Genomic DNA, 18315 nt, shown 5'->3' with positions numbered 1-18315 from the left:
CATTTGCAAATTTTTAAAGCTTAATTTCATCTTAACCTAAGGAAAATTGCATCAATGTTTGTTCCAGAATACATCAACTTGGTCTTTTTTTTTGTGCGCAGTTAGAACATTAGTTTATTCATTACAACACATTCCAACATGTTGATCTGCGGCCGCCTTTTGTGCCATGATAAGACTACCCTCAGGGTGGAGGAGCAACACTTTATATTCTGTCTGGGTAGCCTCCAACCTGATGGCATAAATAGCAATTTCTCTTACCGGTAAGCAAATCTCCACCTCTTCTCCCTTCCTCTTTTCCCCACTCTGAACTTCTAACTTTTTTCTCACCTGCCTAATAGTTTTCCCTGGATCCACTCCTCCTTCCCTTTCTCCTCTCCTATCAGATTCCTCCTCCAGCCCTTGACCTTTCCCATCCATCTGACTTCACATATCACCTCCTTCCCCAACCCCACCCCATCATTTTTGTTTTATTCTGGTATCTTACCCCTTCTCAATTCGTGAGGAAGGCTCTTGGCCCGAAATACCAACTGTTTACTCTTTTCCATAGAAGCTGTCAGATCTGCTGAGCTCCTCCAGGTTCTGTGTGCATTGCTTTGGAGTTCCAGCATCTGCAGACTTTCTTGTGTTTACCATTAAGGGATAGTCTCTATTTGGATTTCAGATCCTGTATCTCACTTGACTTTGTTGAAATGCTTCATTTGACTTTGTTACTATATCTACTTCTACGGAATTACAATGACAAAGACTTTTTGTTGGGCATATAACCAGCAGGGAATAGAGTGATATGGACCATGTAGAGGCAGATGGGTTCAATTAGATTAGCAACATGGTGGCTCAGGTTTAGTGGGCTGAAGAGCCTGTTCCCATACTGTTCTACATTCGGGACTGCAGTGGTATTTTCTGAAAACTTGTAGATGGAGTTGGAACAGAATCTGACAACACACAGTTGTGAGTGTATAAGAAGAGTAGGGGGTTAATGACATAACCGTGTGGAGCATTACTGTAGAGGATAATTGTGGCAGGGGTATTACTGCTCATCATTACAGATTGTGGTCTGTTTGTCAGGAAGTTGAGGATTCAATTGCAGAGGAAGTTGTTGACTCCAGGTCTCGGGGTTTGGTGATGAGTTTGCTTGAAATTATAGTATTGAAGGTGGAACTGTGGTCAATAAACAAAAGTCTAGCATGGGCCTCTTTGCTGTCTGGGTGTTCTAGAGTTGAGTGTAGAGCCAGGGAAATTGAATCTACCATGGACTTCTTTTGGTGGGAAGTGAGTTGCAGTGGGTGGAGGTTGTCTAGAAGGCTGGAGTTAATATATGCCATAACCAGCCTTTTGTAACACTTCATGATGGTAGATGTGAGAGTCACTGGGTGGTAGTTATTAAGACACATTATTTTGTTTCTTTTAGGTAGCAGGATAGCAATAGTCTTCTTAAAATAAGTGGGATCCTGGTATTGAAGCAGGGAGAGGTTAAAAATGTCTGCAAATATCCCCACCAGCTAATCTGCTCAGGAACTTGGGACATGGCCTGGGACACCTTCTGAACCAGATGCTTTCTGTGGGTTCACTCTCTGGAAGACTGGTGATTGTGAGTTCAGGCACATTGGATGCTCTTGAGCTAAATGGTGACATACCAGATCCCTTCTATTCACAGTGCAATAAGCTCATAGGGAAGGTATGTGCTGTTGAGAGTAATGCTGTTTGACTTGGGTCTGTAGCCCATTATAAGCATACAAGTTTTGCCACAACAGGTCAGGGACTTGATTTTGGACCAGTATTGTCTGTTGAAATCTCTGGCTTAATGGAAGTTGTATCTTGATTTCTTTTAAAGCTTATCATCTTAAAGTTCCCAGATATCCAGATAAGAAATATTTGTAGGACTTCGTCCACCTCCTGTGGCTTTGTACCTAACTTACTTTGACTTTTAAGTTCTCTTGTATACACAAAGTACACTGCAGATACTGTGGTCAAATCAAGATGTACAAAAAAGCTGGATGAACTCAGCAGGTCGGGCAGCATCCGTTGAAAGAAGCAGTCAACGTTTCGGGTCGAGACCCTTCGTCAGGACTCTTGTAGGTTCACTTTGGATTCTCCTTTAATTTATCTGCCAAAGCTATCTCCTAATCTCTTTTTTTTCCCTCTTGATTTCTCTTTCATGTACCCCCTTGACTCTCAAGGGATTCACTTGATCCCAGCTGTCAGTACATAGGCTATCTTTTTCTTGACTATAACCTGCATATCTCTTGTCATCCAGGGTTCCCTAGCCTGCCAGTCTTGCCCTTTACACTGACAGGAACCAGCTGGCTCTGAACTCTCACTTTCACTTTGAAAAGCCTTCCACTTGCCAGGTGCCCCTTTACTTGTTAACAACCTCCCCCAATCAACTTCTGAAAGTTCTGGTCTATTACTATTAAAAGTAGCCTTGCCTCAGTTCAAGACTTGAACTTGTGGACCAGTCCTATCCTTTTCCATAGCTATTTTAAAACAATCAGCATCATGGTCACTAGTTTCAAAATGCTTCCCCTGCTAATACCTTCGTGACTTGCTCTGCCTTAGTTCCCAGTAGGTAGTCAAACTCTGCCCTTTCTCTAGTAGGTCATCTACATATTTGCGTGAGAAATCTTTCCTGGACACACTTGGCAAATTCATCCCCATTGCAGTCCCAGTCAAGTTCTTCCAGCGAATTATTACTCAAGATTCCAATGTCTGAAGTCTCCCCAATATTTTTAGCGTTTTCTGTTTGTTATTGCCAGAGACACTTGGCTTCCACGAAAAACGCACAGAATGATGATACATCTGCTGAGCACACGGAGCTCCCAGAGTGAAGATTGCTTGGGAAAATGGGCCTGCTGGATGCAAATGGCCCATGCGAGTCTGAGAATAGTAATGAAAACAAAGGTCACTGGATACTGACCAGAAAAGCAGCAGGATTCTCCAAACCACATGATGATCATTCAGGGATGGATGTCGGATGTTGTATCATCCTAATTACACTGGACAATAAATGTTTTTTTCTGGAAGTGTTGCTTCCTCAGAAATGTTCTGTGGTTATGATAGACAACTTGAAGCTGAATACACATAATTTCAGACTGCTTGTATCACGTAGGAGTTTGGAGAAATGAGGAATCAACTTTTATTGAATATAATGTGTTTAGTTGCATCATGGTGCTGATGGTGTTCAACTAAGCTAAAAATGATTGGTTGATTTTCATTTGTACTCAGTGTCTGAGGCTTTTCGCTTAAGTGTCCAAAATAATTTCTCCACCCCGAGCATGTGCTGATCCTTTTATCTGTGAGTGAACCTCCCTGCTCTTTAGTTATCCTTTTGTATGATTCATGTATAGTATGCCTTGGGATTTTCACTAATCCCACTTGACAAATACTTTTCATGGCCTCTCCTAACCTTGCTAACTACTTTTTATTCTGACTTCTTTATAATCCTCAAAGATTGATTTTAGTTTCCTAAACTTTATACACATTTTCTTCTTGACTAAATTCATCACCTCTGACATTTAAGTTTACCTGATCTTGCTATCCTTGTCTTTCCTTCTGACAGGACCACATCTGTGCTGTACATTCTGCAGTTGGCCTTTAAACAGCCTCCACAAGTCAAATGTGGACTTGCCCAAAAACAGCTGATCCCTGTCAACTCTCCCTGCTGTAATTTACCTTGCTTGAGTTTAATATTCTCCTGCAAGGTTCATATTTGACCTTATTCATAACTACCTTAAAACTGAAGGAGTTGTAATCACTGTTCCCTAACTGTTATCCTGCTGAAAGTTCAGTCAGCTGTATGGGCTTATTACCCAAGACCAGGTCCAGTTTGGCCCTCCTGAATGCACCGCACAAATTCTGCCCCATCTAAACCCCTTGTACTCAGATCTTGGCCTATATTAGGGATGGTGAAATCATCAACGTTTTATTCCTGCTTCTTTCCCTAATTTGCCTGTGTTTCTGTTGTCAATGTCTCTGTGGCTATTGTGGTGGGGGGCGGGTAGTCTGTAGTATAGCATCAGAGTGATTGCACTTCGCATGCTTTTAATTTCTTCCCATATGGATTCAATGGATGAATTATGTCACCCTCTCAGTGCAGCTGTGATACTCTCCTTGGAAAAATAGCCTTACTCCCAGCACTCATTTACCTCCATTTCTATCTTCAAAAACATCGAAACCCTGCAATGATTTAAAAATCTATTCTTGTCCCTCTCCTCACCAAGCCTCAATTATTCATAGCATCATAGTTCCATGTACTGATCTACGCTTCCCCCATACCTATAATAATCCCAGCAGTAACATACATACACACCATTGTGTCTATTACCTAGCTCCTGCCTGTTCTTACTGGTCACAACATCTGCTTTCCGCTCAACCCCTCCACTTTCTGACTAAGTTTTCTGGTGGTCCCTTAGGCTAACTAAATCCTCCCAAGCAACACTAGAGAACCTACTGGTCACATCATTAGTTCACCTCCAGTTAATTTGCAACTTCTCCCTCGTGTACAGGATGCTTCTTACTTTGAGGAGGTTTCAGTAAACCAAGATGCTGAACCCTGTACCCTGCATCAGTTCCTCAGCCATACATTCATCTGTTCTGTCTTTCCATTCTGCTGTTACAAGTGTGTGGCACTGGGTGTGATTGAGAGATGACGACCATTTGGAAGTTCAAACTTGTTGTCAAAATATGTATACCATAGGCAACCTTGATATTCACCTTCACGCAGGCACCCGCAAAACAAAGAAAGACAGTAGAATCCACGAAAAGCCATGCACAATAAAGACCACCACACATCCAATGTGCAAAAGAGGATAAGTCACACAAATAATAAAAATGTAAATGAAAAACATATGGAACATGAACTACAGAGTCCCCAAAAGTGAGGCCACAGCCACTGAGCCTGTTCAGTGCCAAGGTGAGTGAAGCCCATCCAGAAGCCTACTGGCCACAGGACAACAATTGTTCCCAAGCCTGCTGGTTTGGGACCCAAGACTCATGCAGCTCCTGTCTGAGGTCCTGCTTTTCTGATATTTTGCTAGGCAGTAATAGTGATATTTTTCCAGTGCCTTGATGCCTGCTGAAGCTAGCCCAGTTTTCAGAAACACATGGGAGGGCAGAGATTACTGCTTCTCAGTAGACCCAACCTTTGTGCTGGTGTACTGAACAGATGTAACAGTAATGAAAGTATCATCCTGAACAGTGACTTTACTTTTGCAATTGAATATAACTTTGACACTTGCGGTATGTTTGTGTCACCAATGACAATTGTGTGTGCTGTAAAAGTTCAAAGATGAGATTTAGCAATCAGTTTTTTTTTAAATATTACACTAATTCTTTGCCCTGATCCAATCTGCATTTTCAGGTAATATTGGTCCAAGTTAATCCAGGTGAGGCATTCACAATCAGAACAGATGATGGTCACATTCAGTGTATTCCAGGTAAGTGATTTTTTAAAAGCAATTAAGTACTGTTTGGTATATAATGTATCTTTATACAATAATAATAAATATTATGACAGATTATCTTTCTGTTCAAATAAAAATTGCTTTTGGACAAGGGATGTGATGGCATGGTGTAATACATGATGGAGCTGCTGGTAGCATCTTCTGGACCTGTTGGCATCTGAATAGTGCGTAGCGAGTTGCTCGATCTGCTGATCTACTCCAGGTCACCTGACAAGGCTTCACGCCAACGCTCTCATTTTGACCACACCAAGATGTAGCTCCTCCAGCACTTTAGCTGTCAACTTGGATAGTGCAGTGACTCTTAATCCCCACATAAGGAAATGCCAGTCAGGGACAAGTTCATCCCAGCGTTGGTCAAAATGGGACAACTGGAGTTCAGGCTGCACATTCCAGCCATTTTGAGTGGCCATGTCGACTTGAGACAGTTGGGGTTCTGTTTTTGTTTCCCTGTCATAACATCTCTGCCATAACAGGAAGATTTTCGAAGAAGTACATTTAACATCGAAGTATCCATACAGTATAGAACCCTGAGGCTCATCTCCCCGCAGGCAACCACAAAACAAAGACAGACCATGGAACCGGTTCAAAGAAAACATCTGAGGTCCAACAAGTTTTTTCAAAAAAGAACAAATCACGCAAAGGGCAAAATACAAGCAGAAAATAAAGAATTTTTTTAAAGTCAAACTGCAGAGTTCTTGAAGCAGTCTAGGAATGTTTTGTTCAATTTAGTGCTGTGTTGTTTGTTGACTGCAGGCTGCAGTCAGCCCTATAAAATAGCAATAAAAAGGGGAGTAACCAGAGACAAATATAACATGGACTACAGAGTCCAATCCACAAACCGCGTCAGTTAATGCTTGCTGAAGACTGCGGCAGCAGCAGGCAAGAGGCAGAGAAAGACCAGTCAACCACAGGCACCTTCCTCTGGCAGCAGCAGACAGGGTGCCGGGGGGGATTGGGGGTGGTGGGGGAGAGACCAGTCACACACATCAGACAGCACTGAACATCCACTCACGTTATCATGATTTCAATCTTGTTAGATGCTTTAATTAGTGAGAAATGATCAGAGACACTCAGCCCGTCACCAGGTTTCTTGGCCTCCCGAGCCGCACACTCCACTCCATCGCTCACTAAATGCCCTCGGAGGTAACAAAGTGCCAGATCCTCAATTGGCACAATTATTCTGCAGTCAACAATGGTTTTGGTTCTAAATTTTCCTACATTACTTTCACAATGTCAGCAAAGCTCATTTTGGCTGGTTTGGTTGAAGTACAGACAGACAGACATACTTTATTGATCCCGAGGGAAACTGGGTTTCGTTATAGCCGCACCCAACCAAGAATAGTGAAGAAATATAGCAATATAAAACCATAAATAATTAAATAATATTTTAATCATGCCAAGTGGAAATAAATCCAGGACCAGCCTATTGGCACAGAGTGTCTTGACTCTCTGAGGGAGGAGTTGTAACGTTTGATGGCCACCGGTAGGAGTGACTTCCTATGCCACTCAGTGTTGCATCTCGATGGAATGAGTCTCAGTCTGAATGTACTTCTGTGCTTAACCAGTACATTATGGAGTGGATGGGAGTCATTGTCCAAGATTGCATGCAACTTGGACAACAAAGTTCTAAGTTCTAGTCAAAGTTCTAAGCAAATTGTATGCTTTAAAACCCAATGCATTGAACAAATCTGGCACTCATTTCTCTTTGGCTATTCCATTAGCTTTAAAATACTGCTTAATTCACTCAGTATACAAAATCCAGTTATCCCTTGTGCAATCGAATGCATCTATCCTTCTGATGTAGCCATCCAGTTCTGTTTTTTTAATATATTATTATTATCATTATCATCACCTGGTACTTACTGTTTATGAGCCCATGAATTTATTACTTTCTGTCTTTTTTAAACATGAATGTGTCCTTCAATGAGGAAGCCCATGCTGTGCTTTTTTTTTACTCAAACATTTCTCACTGCAATTCAACAGGTAGGCAGTCATTGCATGGTATTTAAAACTTGGTCTGTTATGTTTTGTAATTCCAAAACATAAAAACTAACTTAAAGCAAAGGCACTGAGAAGAGAGAAACTGTGTACGTTTCATTTTTTTATTTTGAGTGAGGTGCATGCATATCATGTGGTGGCGTGATGACTTGTGCCATCCTGCAATGTAAGCAAAGAAGAATGCTTAATAAAACAATATATTTAAAATATTACTCAAATACACTGAACAGCCAATTTTTTTTTTTGAGAATGTTGCTTCCTCAGAGTTGTTTCTGTTTTAAATAGACCACTTCAACCTGAATACAAATATAATCTCAGAGCACTCGTATCATGAAGGAATTTGGAGAAAGAAGAAATTAGCTTTTATTGAATATAATGTGTTCACTTGCATAACAGTGCTGACGCTTTACAATAGTTCAACTAAGCTAAAACCGTCTTGTTGGTTATTTTCATTTGTACTCGGTGTGTGGGGATTTTCACTTAAGTGTCCACAATAATCAGTTAGCATTGATAAGTTCCAGTTGCCCTGTCAATTTCTTATTTGCTGAAATTCAGTGAAAAACAGAATGTAGAATATATTTTTGAAAAAGTTTGGTAGATTAATAAAATGTAAGGGCCACCACATGATAATTGCAAGATGAAGTTTACATCTGTTAGCATGTGAGAGGTCCATTCAAGAATTGGATTCGGGCTGTGGGATAGAAGCTGTCCTTGAGTCTAGTGAAGATTTTAACTTGTGTTGAGATATAACTGTGTTTGTATTCTGTCAGTAGGGGAGAATGGGAAGGCATAAAACTGGTATTGTTTATTTCACTAGTTCAAACTATTATTTTTCATCTTCTGTTGTTTGCTTCAAAGTGATAGTTCATTATTTCTGTGTAAGCTGGAGGTGAATCATTAACTTAGTTTAGACCCTGGGAAGAGTACAAACAGCATCCAATGTGATTGCAGAATTTTATTTTGCATCTAAGGAATTCGAAAGAATAATCATTATTACTGTTAATTTAGGAACATGCAGATGAAAGAAGATGAGAAAGGATAATCAAGTCTTAGTGCTAGTGTTTGACATGCTTTTTAATTTAATCATTTCAATTTGCTCTTTCTACCGTTTGTAATACTGTATGATATCTTGAGTAATTAACCACTCAGCTTTGTACCCAGACAGTGAATTGGTGGAACTGTCCCTGGTGACGTATAGTAATTGTGATATTGTCTAAGCTAATGTGATTAATGAACTATTCAGGGATGGGAAGTACCAGAAAGTAATCAGAAAAAGCATTTTTATTAAGTGGAATACGCAGAGGGGGTTGATTTGCTATCTGTTGGTTTGTTTTCTAAAATGTACAATTTAATTTTTTTAGGTCCTGCTCATGTTCCCATGATGTCACCAAATGGCTCCATGCCTCCAATTTATGTGCCCCCTGGTTATGTTTCACAGGTACTGTGCATTTCTAACACTGCAAGATTAACAGTGGCAACTACCAACTTGAGCTGTCTCTCTTTGCCCCAAACACAAATTGGGTATTAAAAATGAATGCATAATCATTTTTTTTTACCAGCTTGGCAAGGTTCAGTCCTTTTATGCAAGTGCTTGAAAATGCTTATCATAAACAGTTAGCTCTGAGGAACATAATTATGCTAGTATCAAAATTCAAACCCTATGAGGAGAACGATTAACAGAAACATTTTCATTTAGGAAGTTTAACTTGTTTCAGTTAGTAAAAGATGAAATTAGTCAGAAATGATCTTGGCTTGGCAGATCAGTAAACAAATCAAAAATGGTTTGAGTGGGACAAAAAAGTAGAAAGCATTGCTAGGCTTGTTTACGGGTTTCTGAGTAAGTGTAATCTAGGGCAGAATAAATAAATGAAATCAGTGCTGCATTTCTTTTTAATGTTCATGTTTTGGAACTGGGTGTTTGTTGCTGGGAAGACCAACATGTAATGCCCATCCTTAATTAGTCTAATCATTGAACCATAGAACACTACTGCACAGTACAGGCCCTGCAGCCCTCCATGTTGTGTCGACCCGTATAATCCATAAAAAAAAGTACTAAACCCACACTACCCCATAACCTTCCATTTTTCTTTCATCCATGTTCCTGTTCAAGAGGCTCTTAAATACCTCTAATGTTTTAGCCCCCATCACCATCCCTGGCAAGTCATTCCAGGCACTCACAACCCTCTGTGGTTTTTTAAAAAAAACAAACTTACCTCTGATGTGTCCCCTAAACTTCCCTCCCTTAATTTTGTACATATGTCGTCTGGTGTTTGCCGTTGGTGCCCTGGGAAACAGGTACTGACTATCCACCCTATCTATGTCTCTCAAAATCTTGTAGACCTCTATCAAGTCCCCTCTCATTCTTCTAAGCTCCAAAGAGAAAAGTCCCAGCTCTGCTAACCTTGCTTCATACGACTTGTTCTCCAATCCAGGCAACATCCTGGTAAATCTCCTCTACACCCTCTCCATAGCTTCCACATCCTTCCTATAATGAGGTGACCAGAATTGAACACAATACTCTTAAGTGCGGTCTCACCAGAGATTTGTAGAGCTGCAACATGACCTCTTTACTCTTGAACTCAATCCCCCTGTTAATGAAGCCTAGCATCCATAGGCCGCCTTAACTACCCAATCAACCAATGCAGCAACCTTGAGGGATGTATGGACTTGAACCCCAAGGTTCATCCACACTCTTAAGTAACTGACCATTAATCCTGTACACAGTCTTCTGGTTTGTCTTTCCAAAATGCATCACCTCACACTTGTCCGGATTGAACTCCATCTGCCATTTTTCTGCCCAACTCTGCAGCCTGTCTATGTCATGCCTTTCTGGATTGATCCTGTGGCCAAATACAAATGGCAGAGGTTAAGGATGTGCAGGGCCACAGATTGGGCAAGTGTACATTGTTGTTGCTGATGGTTTACGTGATGGTATGTGTCCTTGTGTGAAAACAAGTCTTTTGTCTGTACAGCACACACAAAATGCTGGACAAATTCAGCAGGTCAGGCAGTATCTATGGAGGGGAATAAACAGTCGATATTTTGGGCCAAGACTCTGATGAAGGTTAAATTAATCAGCTGGACAACTCTGGAATAATTCAGAGTAGGAAAAACAACAACTTTAAACTTAATGTACAGACACAAAGCATTCCACGCAGAATTGAACTATCAGGCCAAGCAAGAGAAATCCAACTATTCATCTGGTAGCAAACCCTTGCCCTCTTCCCATAGCCTAACAATTTCTTTCCTCCTCAAGAATTTGTAAAATTGCCTTTTGAAAACTATGGTTAAATCTTTCTGTATTATTGCTATTGTGAATACATTCCACTTCTTAACCTGCATAAACAATTTTTAATCTATTTTGTTTAATCTGTCAATCAATTTCTGTGTCCTCTGAACATTGACCCTTCCTCTTTCTATCTACACTGTCGAAGTTTTTCATTGCATAGGAACGGTCATCCATGCTGACCAAGCTGCCCATGTTTGCCCCATATCCCTTTTAAACCTTTCTTACTCACGTACCTGACCAAGTGATTATTAAATGTCGTTATTGCGTCTGCTTCAACCACTTCCTCCGGCGCCTCATTTCGTTTATGCACCACCCTCTCTGTGAAGATGATGCTCCACCACAACCCTCCTGTCTGGCAGACCTGGTTCTCACCCCAAACAATTTTGCTTTTGCCTCAAAACCTTTCGGCTCTCCCACCTGAGGTGTAGCCGTAGGCCCCAGCTATGCCTGTCTTTTTGTTGATTACATGGAATAGTCCATGTTCCAAACCTACACTGGCTACACTCCCCAACTCCTCTTTTTATTATTATTATGCTACATTGATGACTGCATTAATGCTTCTTCCTGCTCACTGGTTGAGCTCATCAATTTTATCAATTTTGCCTCCAGCTTCTGCCTTGTCCCTAAATTTACTTGGTCCATCTCGGATGCCTTACTCCGCTTTCTCGAACTCTGTCTCCATTATTGAAGTCAGACTGCTACTGATATCTTTTACAAACCTACTGACCCTCGGTTATCTTCCCACCCCATCCTTTTGATGCTGTAGCTGGGATAGGGTTCCCCTTGTCCTTGCCTACCTTCCTCCATGCTTCCTTATCCAGCACATCATGCTCTATAACTTCCGCTATCTACAACAGGATCGGACTAAGCACGTTGTTCTCTCCCCGGCCAGCTCCCTTAGGAATCACTCTCTGTGACTCTGTTGTCTAAACATCTCTTCCCCATTGATTTCCCACTGCTCTGCAAGTGTGACAAGTGCTATACTTACCCCTAGATCACCTCCCTCACCAGCATTCATAGCTCCAAGCAGTCCTTCCAGGTGAAGCAGCATTTCAAATGCAGGTCTACCAGGATCATCTATTGTATCTGGCACTCGTGGTGTGGCCTTCTCTATATCGATGCCACCCAAATAGATTGAAGGACTGTTTTGCTATGCTCCTTTGCTTCATCCACCACAAAATATGCCATTTCCCAGTGGTCATCCATTCCCATTCCATGACCTCCTCTATTGCCACAATAGGGCCACTTTCAGGTTGAAGGAACAACACCTCGTATTCATTTTGGGTAGCATCCAATCTGATGTTATGAACATTAGTTCCTCTAACATCCAGTAATCTCTCTCCCTTTCTTTCTTTTTCCATTCCCCATTCTGCTTCTCATCTAAGTCCTCTTATTCTTACCCATCCAACATCTCCCTCTGGTACCTTACCACCTTCCCTTTGTCTCATGGTCAACTGTTTTCTCCTATCAATTTCCTTCTTCTTTAGCCCTTTACCTCGTCCACATCTCCTCATGGATTTTTACATTATTCTTCCTCTCCACCCATCAACCTTCCCCCTCACCTGGCTTCACCTTTTTGCTATCTTCCGCTCTACCCCTCACCTTCTCATTCTCGCATCTTGACTCCTTGCTTTCCAGTCCTGATGAAGGGTCATGTCCCAACAGGTTGACTTTTTATTCCCCTTCATATATTCTACCAATAAAACATGTGCTGCTGCCACTTAATTTTTCGTCATGAACAGATAGTCCATATCTCTGAATTCGCTGCCTGAAAATGTATCTGTTAAAATGTCTCTTAAGTATTGTTGTATCTGCTTCTGCCATCTCCCCTGGCAGTGTGTTTCAGACAATTACCACTTTCCATCTTTTAAAAAGAAAAGTTTAGCCTCACACATTTCCTTTTAAAGTTTCTTGATCTCTGCCCTATAGTGTTTCATATTTCCGCCCTAGGGTGAAGAGTAATTCCCCCAGCAACCTGGCCTCTGCTGCTCCAGAGAGAACAGTTCAAGGTTGTCCAACTTCACTCTCCCCCCCACCCCCAGCTAATAAACTTCAATCCAGGCAACAGCATAATGAATACGTACAAAAGCTGGATGAACTCAGCAGGTTGGGCAGCATCTGTTAAAATGAGCAGTCAACGTTTCAGGAGGAGACCCTTCGTCAGCATAATGAACCCCTTCTGCACCCTCTCCAAAATCTTCTCATTACTTCTGTAGTGTGATGACCAGAATTGCACACAGAGCTCCAAACCAAAATTTTATTCTGCTGCTATACGACCTAACAACTTTTATATACTCAATGCCTGATTGATCTATATCCTGCTGCTTCCTCTGAAAACGTTCCTTATTATCCACAACTCCTCTGATTTTTCTTTTGAGCCTTCTGTAAACTTTTTAGTTAGACTACTTACAATTTTCTCCAAAGTTGTTTGCAGATATAACAAAGATCCCAGCATCGACCCTTGTGGAATACCACTGGTTGCAGACTTCTGGTCAGAAGTGCATCCTTCCATCGCAATCATCTGTCTTCAATGACTAAATCACCTTTTTATCCAATTTACCCGCTCTCTGTGGATCCCATATAATTTAATCTTCTGCACCTTTTCAATTGCTTTACTGAAGTCCATTTAGACAGTATTCACTGTCGTACTGTTACTCTGGAGTGGACCCTAATTATCCTTCTCCTAATATGCGGTATATTAAAATTGCCTTTGGGTTCTCCGTAATTCTACTTGCCAAAGACACCACTTGGCCCATTTTTTTGTTTTTAGCCCCCTAAATTTCTTGTTTGTTCTTTTCCCCTTCATTTATATTCTTCAAAGATTTTGACTGATTTCTGCTCCTTAAAACTTATTTGTGCTTTATTTTACTTTTTGACTAAACTTTTGGTATCTCCAGAGCAATACACACAAAATGCTGGAGGATCTCAGCTGCACACACAATATTCATTCTCCTAGTTATTGCCTGACTTGCTGAGTTCCTCCAGCGTTTTGTGTGCGTGGCTTGGATTTCCAGCATCTACAGGGTTTCTTGTCTTGGATCTCAGCAGGTCAGTCTATGATTATGAAAATGAATAGTCGGTCTTCGTTTCCATTCAAGACCTACGTTTCCAGGGGAGACCTTTCTTCAGGACCTTCAATAGTATCTCCTGTCATCCAGAGTTCCCAAATGTGGCTGCCTATATCTTTCATTGTCATAAGAACATGCTGGTCCTGAACTTTGCCCAGCTGATCTTTAGAAGGCTCCCAGATGTTGATTTGCCCTCAAGCAGCTGCTCCCAATGAGCCAAATCCTAATTTTTCATTTTCTGCTGAGGAGCAGTTTAATCTTTATCAATAACTACCTTAAAAATATTAAATTATGTTATGGTATGAAATAAAATTCTCCAAGTTGCTGAGGTGGGACAAGACAACCTGGAGAATTTTATTTAAGTTGCCTTAAACCACAAGGATTTTGTTAATGTTAACTTTATAAAAATATCCCAAATAACCAAAGTGGATAGTAGTTCTTGTTCAAAAATAAAAACACACAATTTGTTTTCCAGGTCATAGAAGAAAGTGGTGTTCGAAGGGTTATTGTGTTGCCGCATTCAGCAGAGTTCCATCCCAGTAACCATCCTAGTATGCATACCTCGCCATCTCATATGCCGCAATACATGCACCATCACCCTGCTTTGATACCCCATCCTCAAGTTTACGCGGGAGTAACGGGAATGGGGGATATTCCGCCGTTCATTCCTCAGCAAAGTCCACCATCCCATGTTTTTGCAGATCAAGGTAGGTGCACACACTAAGGTGTTACAATTGTACGTTTCCTGTTAAGGATCTTCTCTAAAAGCACAAAACCAAATAACTTCGTTAAAGAGAAAATGTAGTGATAATGGGTGGGGTTGGGCAGTTGAAGGGTTATGGGAGAGGGTGGGAGAATGAGGTTCAGAATAAAAATAATTACCTACCCATGCTTGAATGGTGGAACGGACTCTGGGCCAAATGGCCGAGTTCTGTGTCTGTATCATATGGTCTTGTTAAATTAGATTAAGACTTAAGGTGTCCACATGGACTTCAGTAAATCATTTGAAAAGGTCCCTTACAGGCTGGTTCAAAAGATTAAGTCATATGAGATCCAAGGTGATTTGTTACCTTGGATGCAAAGTCGGCTTGGTCATTGAAGATGGAGGCTAGTGCTGGAAGGGTGCTTTTTTGTCTGTACTCCACAAGAATCTATGCTGGGACCTTTGTTACTGGAAATGCATACAAATAACTTTGCTCAAAAATGCAAGTAATCTAAATATTCACATAGAGATGACAGAAAAATTATTGGAGTTTTGGATAATGAGGAAGGATGCCAAAGAAAGCTGCAGGGTAAAGGTTCACTGACAGTGCAATTAGTGCAGCTGCCCTCAGCAGTTCCGTGGGTGCACTGGTTGTTAAAGCAAACGGCTCATTTCACTGTTTCCGTGTACATGTGATCAATCAGAATCTGATAGCGAGTGCCAAGCAAAGACATGATGGCATACTACATAAGTAAATGTTTATCATTCAATGCTGCACAATGATAGATCCAGAATAAAGTTTTGTATCAGTTCTTGGCCAGCTTTTTAAATTAAAGCTAATGTCATATGAGTCAGATTGGCATCAGCTGTACTTGGCACTTTAAATGTTCTTAAAGACAAGTGGGGTTTGAAAAGATGGGGATGAAAATGAAATAGCATAATAGAAGTGGTAATGAGGTTGCAGCTCAAACACATAATGCAAAGAAGTATCACTAAGTATTAATTTGTTTCTCCCGATTGATCTTTTTGTACCGTATTGTAGAATCCTGCACACAACTTGGAAGGTCAAACTTCAATCAGAGAGATGAAAGGACTGCTAAAGCACATGAACGTTTGCAAAAAAGACTTAAGGAAAGACAAATAGGGGGACAGAAAGACAAATCTAGCAGCCCCCCATCATCTCCACATAAAAATCATCCAAATTCATCCACAGTTGCACAAAATGGACATGGAAAGGGACAATCAACACGTGGTGTCAGAGGCATTGCAACAGAGCCTCTTAAAACAAATCCTGAAACAGCAGGAAGCAGCCCACAAGACAGTGAAGAAGCTGGAGGTAAGGATTTGTAATCAGTTCCATGGTTGCTCTGGAAATATGAAAGCAATTACAAAATTCTGACTTCTTTTAAAAAAAATCTAACTTAATGATGAACACTGAGCTAAACTGAAATATGCCTTTTGCTTTTGTGTTTGATATTCTGTATTTTTCGTTGCTGTTTGTGCAGCCTTTTCCCCAGCCAAGGGGGAGCTACCTGACTCAAAACAGGTTTGTAATTTTTTTTTTTAACTTAAAACAGTTTTTTGGCTCATGCTGTGCTCTGTAACCAGCGTAAAGTTGTCATGAGCGTCAGAGGCCAATTTAATAAATCACAGCTGGGATTTATTTTCTCAGCCTTTTCTTAAATATGAATAAAATACAGTTAAGGCATGTTGCAAGATCGAATTTGGACAAGGCTGGTCTAATAAATTTCAACAACTTAATGAGAAAACTTTTGACACCAGGTCACCACCTAACAAAAAAAATGCTTTTACTTTCACTATTATGCCTAGTAGTTACTCTATTTTTAAAGTTATAAAGTTAAATTAGTTATAATATTATGTGATCCACTATCAAACTGGGATATCACTGACTGTATCATGTTTCTTTACAATTTAGATGGAGATTAATTTGATCTTTTGGGCTTATGCACCTCACAGAGCATACCTCTTGGTCCTGTATCGCATAATTACTTAAAATATTTCACACTTTGTAATGTTCAGTATTTATTTGTTCATGGAATATAGATGTCTATTTCCAATTGCTCTGAGTAGATACTGGGGTGGGTTCAACTTTCATCAGAGTCAGGGAAAGAAGCTCTGTTTTCCTAAATATCTGCTACATGGCTAATTCTCCGCTTACCCTATAGGGCTTAATATATTGCAGAGTTGTTGGTAAGGTAATTGGTTTATTATTATCACATGTACAGAGATGTAGTGAAAGACATTGTTTTGCATGCCATCCATTCAACCAATTTCTAACTGTTTGTTGAGAATGTACAAGGGAAAAATAATTGCAGAATATAATGTTACAGAGAAAGTGCAGTGCAGGTAGAAGGACATGAGATATTAACTTCAAACTTTCTGCATAATCACTCAGAGTTGAACTGCACGTCCATGGAATGAGAGCTGTATTCTACCTTAGTCCATGAACTTATCAATCACCCCTGCTGTGGACTACTTCTGGGGGTCCAATGTGCCGACTTCTACAAAGAAGGGATCAAGTATGCTCCATGACCGCTGGACTAAGTGTGTAAATGTAGGAAAAATAAATGTGCTAGGTTTTCCAAAATTGACTCCTTCTACCTTAGGCCATTAACTTATCAATCGCCCCTCATATATTGTAAGGTCAAATGTTCATATTTATTGTACAGGAGGTCTGTTCAGTAGTTATGTAACAGCAGATAGAAGCTGTCCTTGAGCCTGGTAGTGTATGTTTCCAGACTTTTATATCTCCTGCATGATGGAAGGAGGTATGTTTGCAGCGCTTCCAAAGTAAAAATGCTACATGGAAAAGGGAAATTAATAGATATTTGTATAAAATGTAACTGTTTAATTAATATGATGGTGCTAGAAAGTTTGTGAACCTTGTAGAATTTTCTCTATTTCTGCATAAATATGACTAAATTGTGATCAGAACTTAACGGGTCCTAAAATCAGATAGAAAACCCAATTAAATAAATAACACAAAAACATACTTGTTTGTTTATTTATTGAGAAGATGATTCAATATTAGATGTATTTGTTGGAAATGTATGTGAACCTTTGCTTTCAGTAACTGATGTGACCCCCTTGTACAGCAATAACTTATACCAAACGTTTCCGGTAACTGTTGATCAGTCCTGCATGTCGGCTTGGAGGAATTTTGGGCCATTCCTCCTTACAAAACTGCTACAACTCAAATGCCGGTGGGCTTTCTTGCATTAACTACTTGCTTCAGGACTTTGATTCGGCCTTTTCAAAACATGAATTTTCTTCTTTTTAACCACTCTGTAGTTAATTTACCCTTGTCTTTCAGATCATTGTCTTGTTGCATTATCCAACCTCTATTAAACTTCAGGTGACGGACTACTATCCTGACATTCTCCTGTAAAATATCTAGATACAACTTTGAGTTCTTTGTTCACTCAATGATTGCAAGCTGTCCAGGCCCTGTCCAGGCAGCAAAACAGTCCTAGACCATTTTGTTTTCCCACCATGCCTCACAGCTGGGCTGAGATTTATGGTGTTGGTATGCAGTGCCCTTTTCCTTCAAATATAGCTATGTATATTTCTGCCAAAAAATTCAACTATCCACAGAGCAGAGGTATTGTAGAACATTGAGGTGGTCTTTTGCACACTTGAGACCTGCTGCAGTTATTTATTTGAAGAGCAGTGGTTTCCTCTGTGGAGTCCTTCCTTAAACACCATTCTTGTTCAGTGTTTTGCTTATAGTGGGCACATGAACAGAGACTTTAGCAAGTTCTGGAGATTTCAGCAGGT

At 40.4% G+C, this 18315-nt stretch overlaps 1 protein-coding gene across 1 annotated transcript in view; it reads left to right on the top strand.

Moving 5' to 3' along the window:
• Window positions 1-18315, top strand: part of LOC132398222 (fibronectin type-III domain-containing protein 3A-like) — a 135326-nt gene that overhangs the window by 49490 nt on the left and 67521 nt on the right. Inside the window, exons 4-7 of the mRNA XM_059977340.1 lie at window positions 5357-5432; window positions 8819-8895; window positions 14290-14521; window positions 15560-15853. Coding sequence (XP_059833323.1) covers window positions 5357-5432; window positions 8819-8895; window positions 14290-14521; window positions 15560-15853 — 679 coding nt within the window. The remainder of the gene's footprint in view (window positions 1-5356; window positions 5433-8818; window positions 8896-14289; window positions 14522-15559; window positions 15854-18315) is intronic.

The sequence above is a fragment of the Hypanus sabinus genome, chromosome 8, assembly GCF_030144855.1.
Source record: "Hypanus sabinus isolate sHypSab1 chromosome 8, sHypSab1.hap1, whole genome shotgun sequence".
In the NCBI taxonomy this organism is placed as follows: Eukaryota; Metazoa; Chordata; class Chondrichthyes; order Myliobatiformes; family Dasyatidae; genus Hypanus; species Hypanus sabinus.
This window is presented reverse-complemented; position numbering and strand designations above follow the sequence as displayed.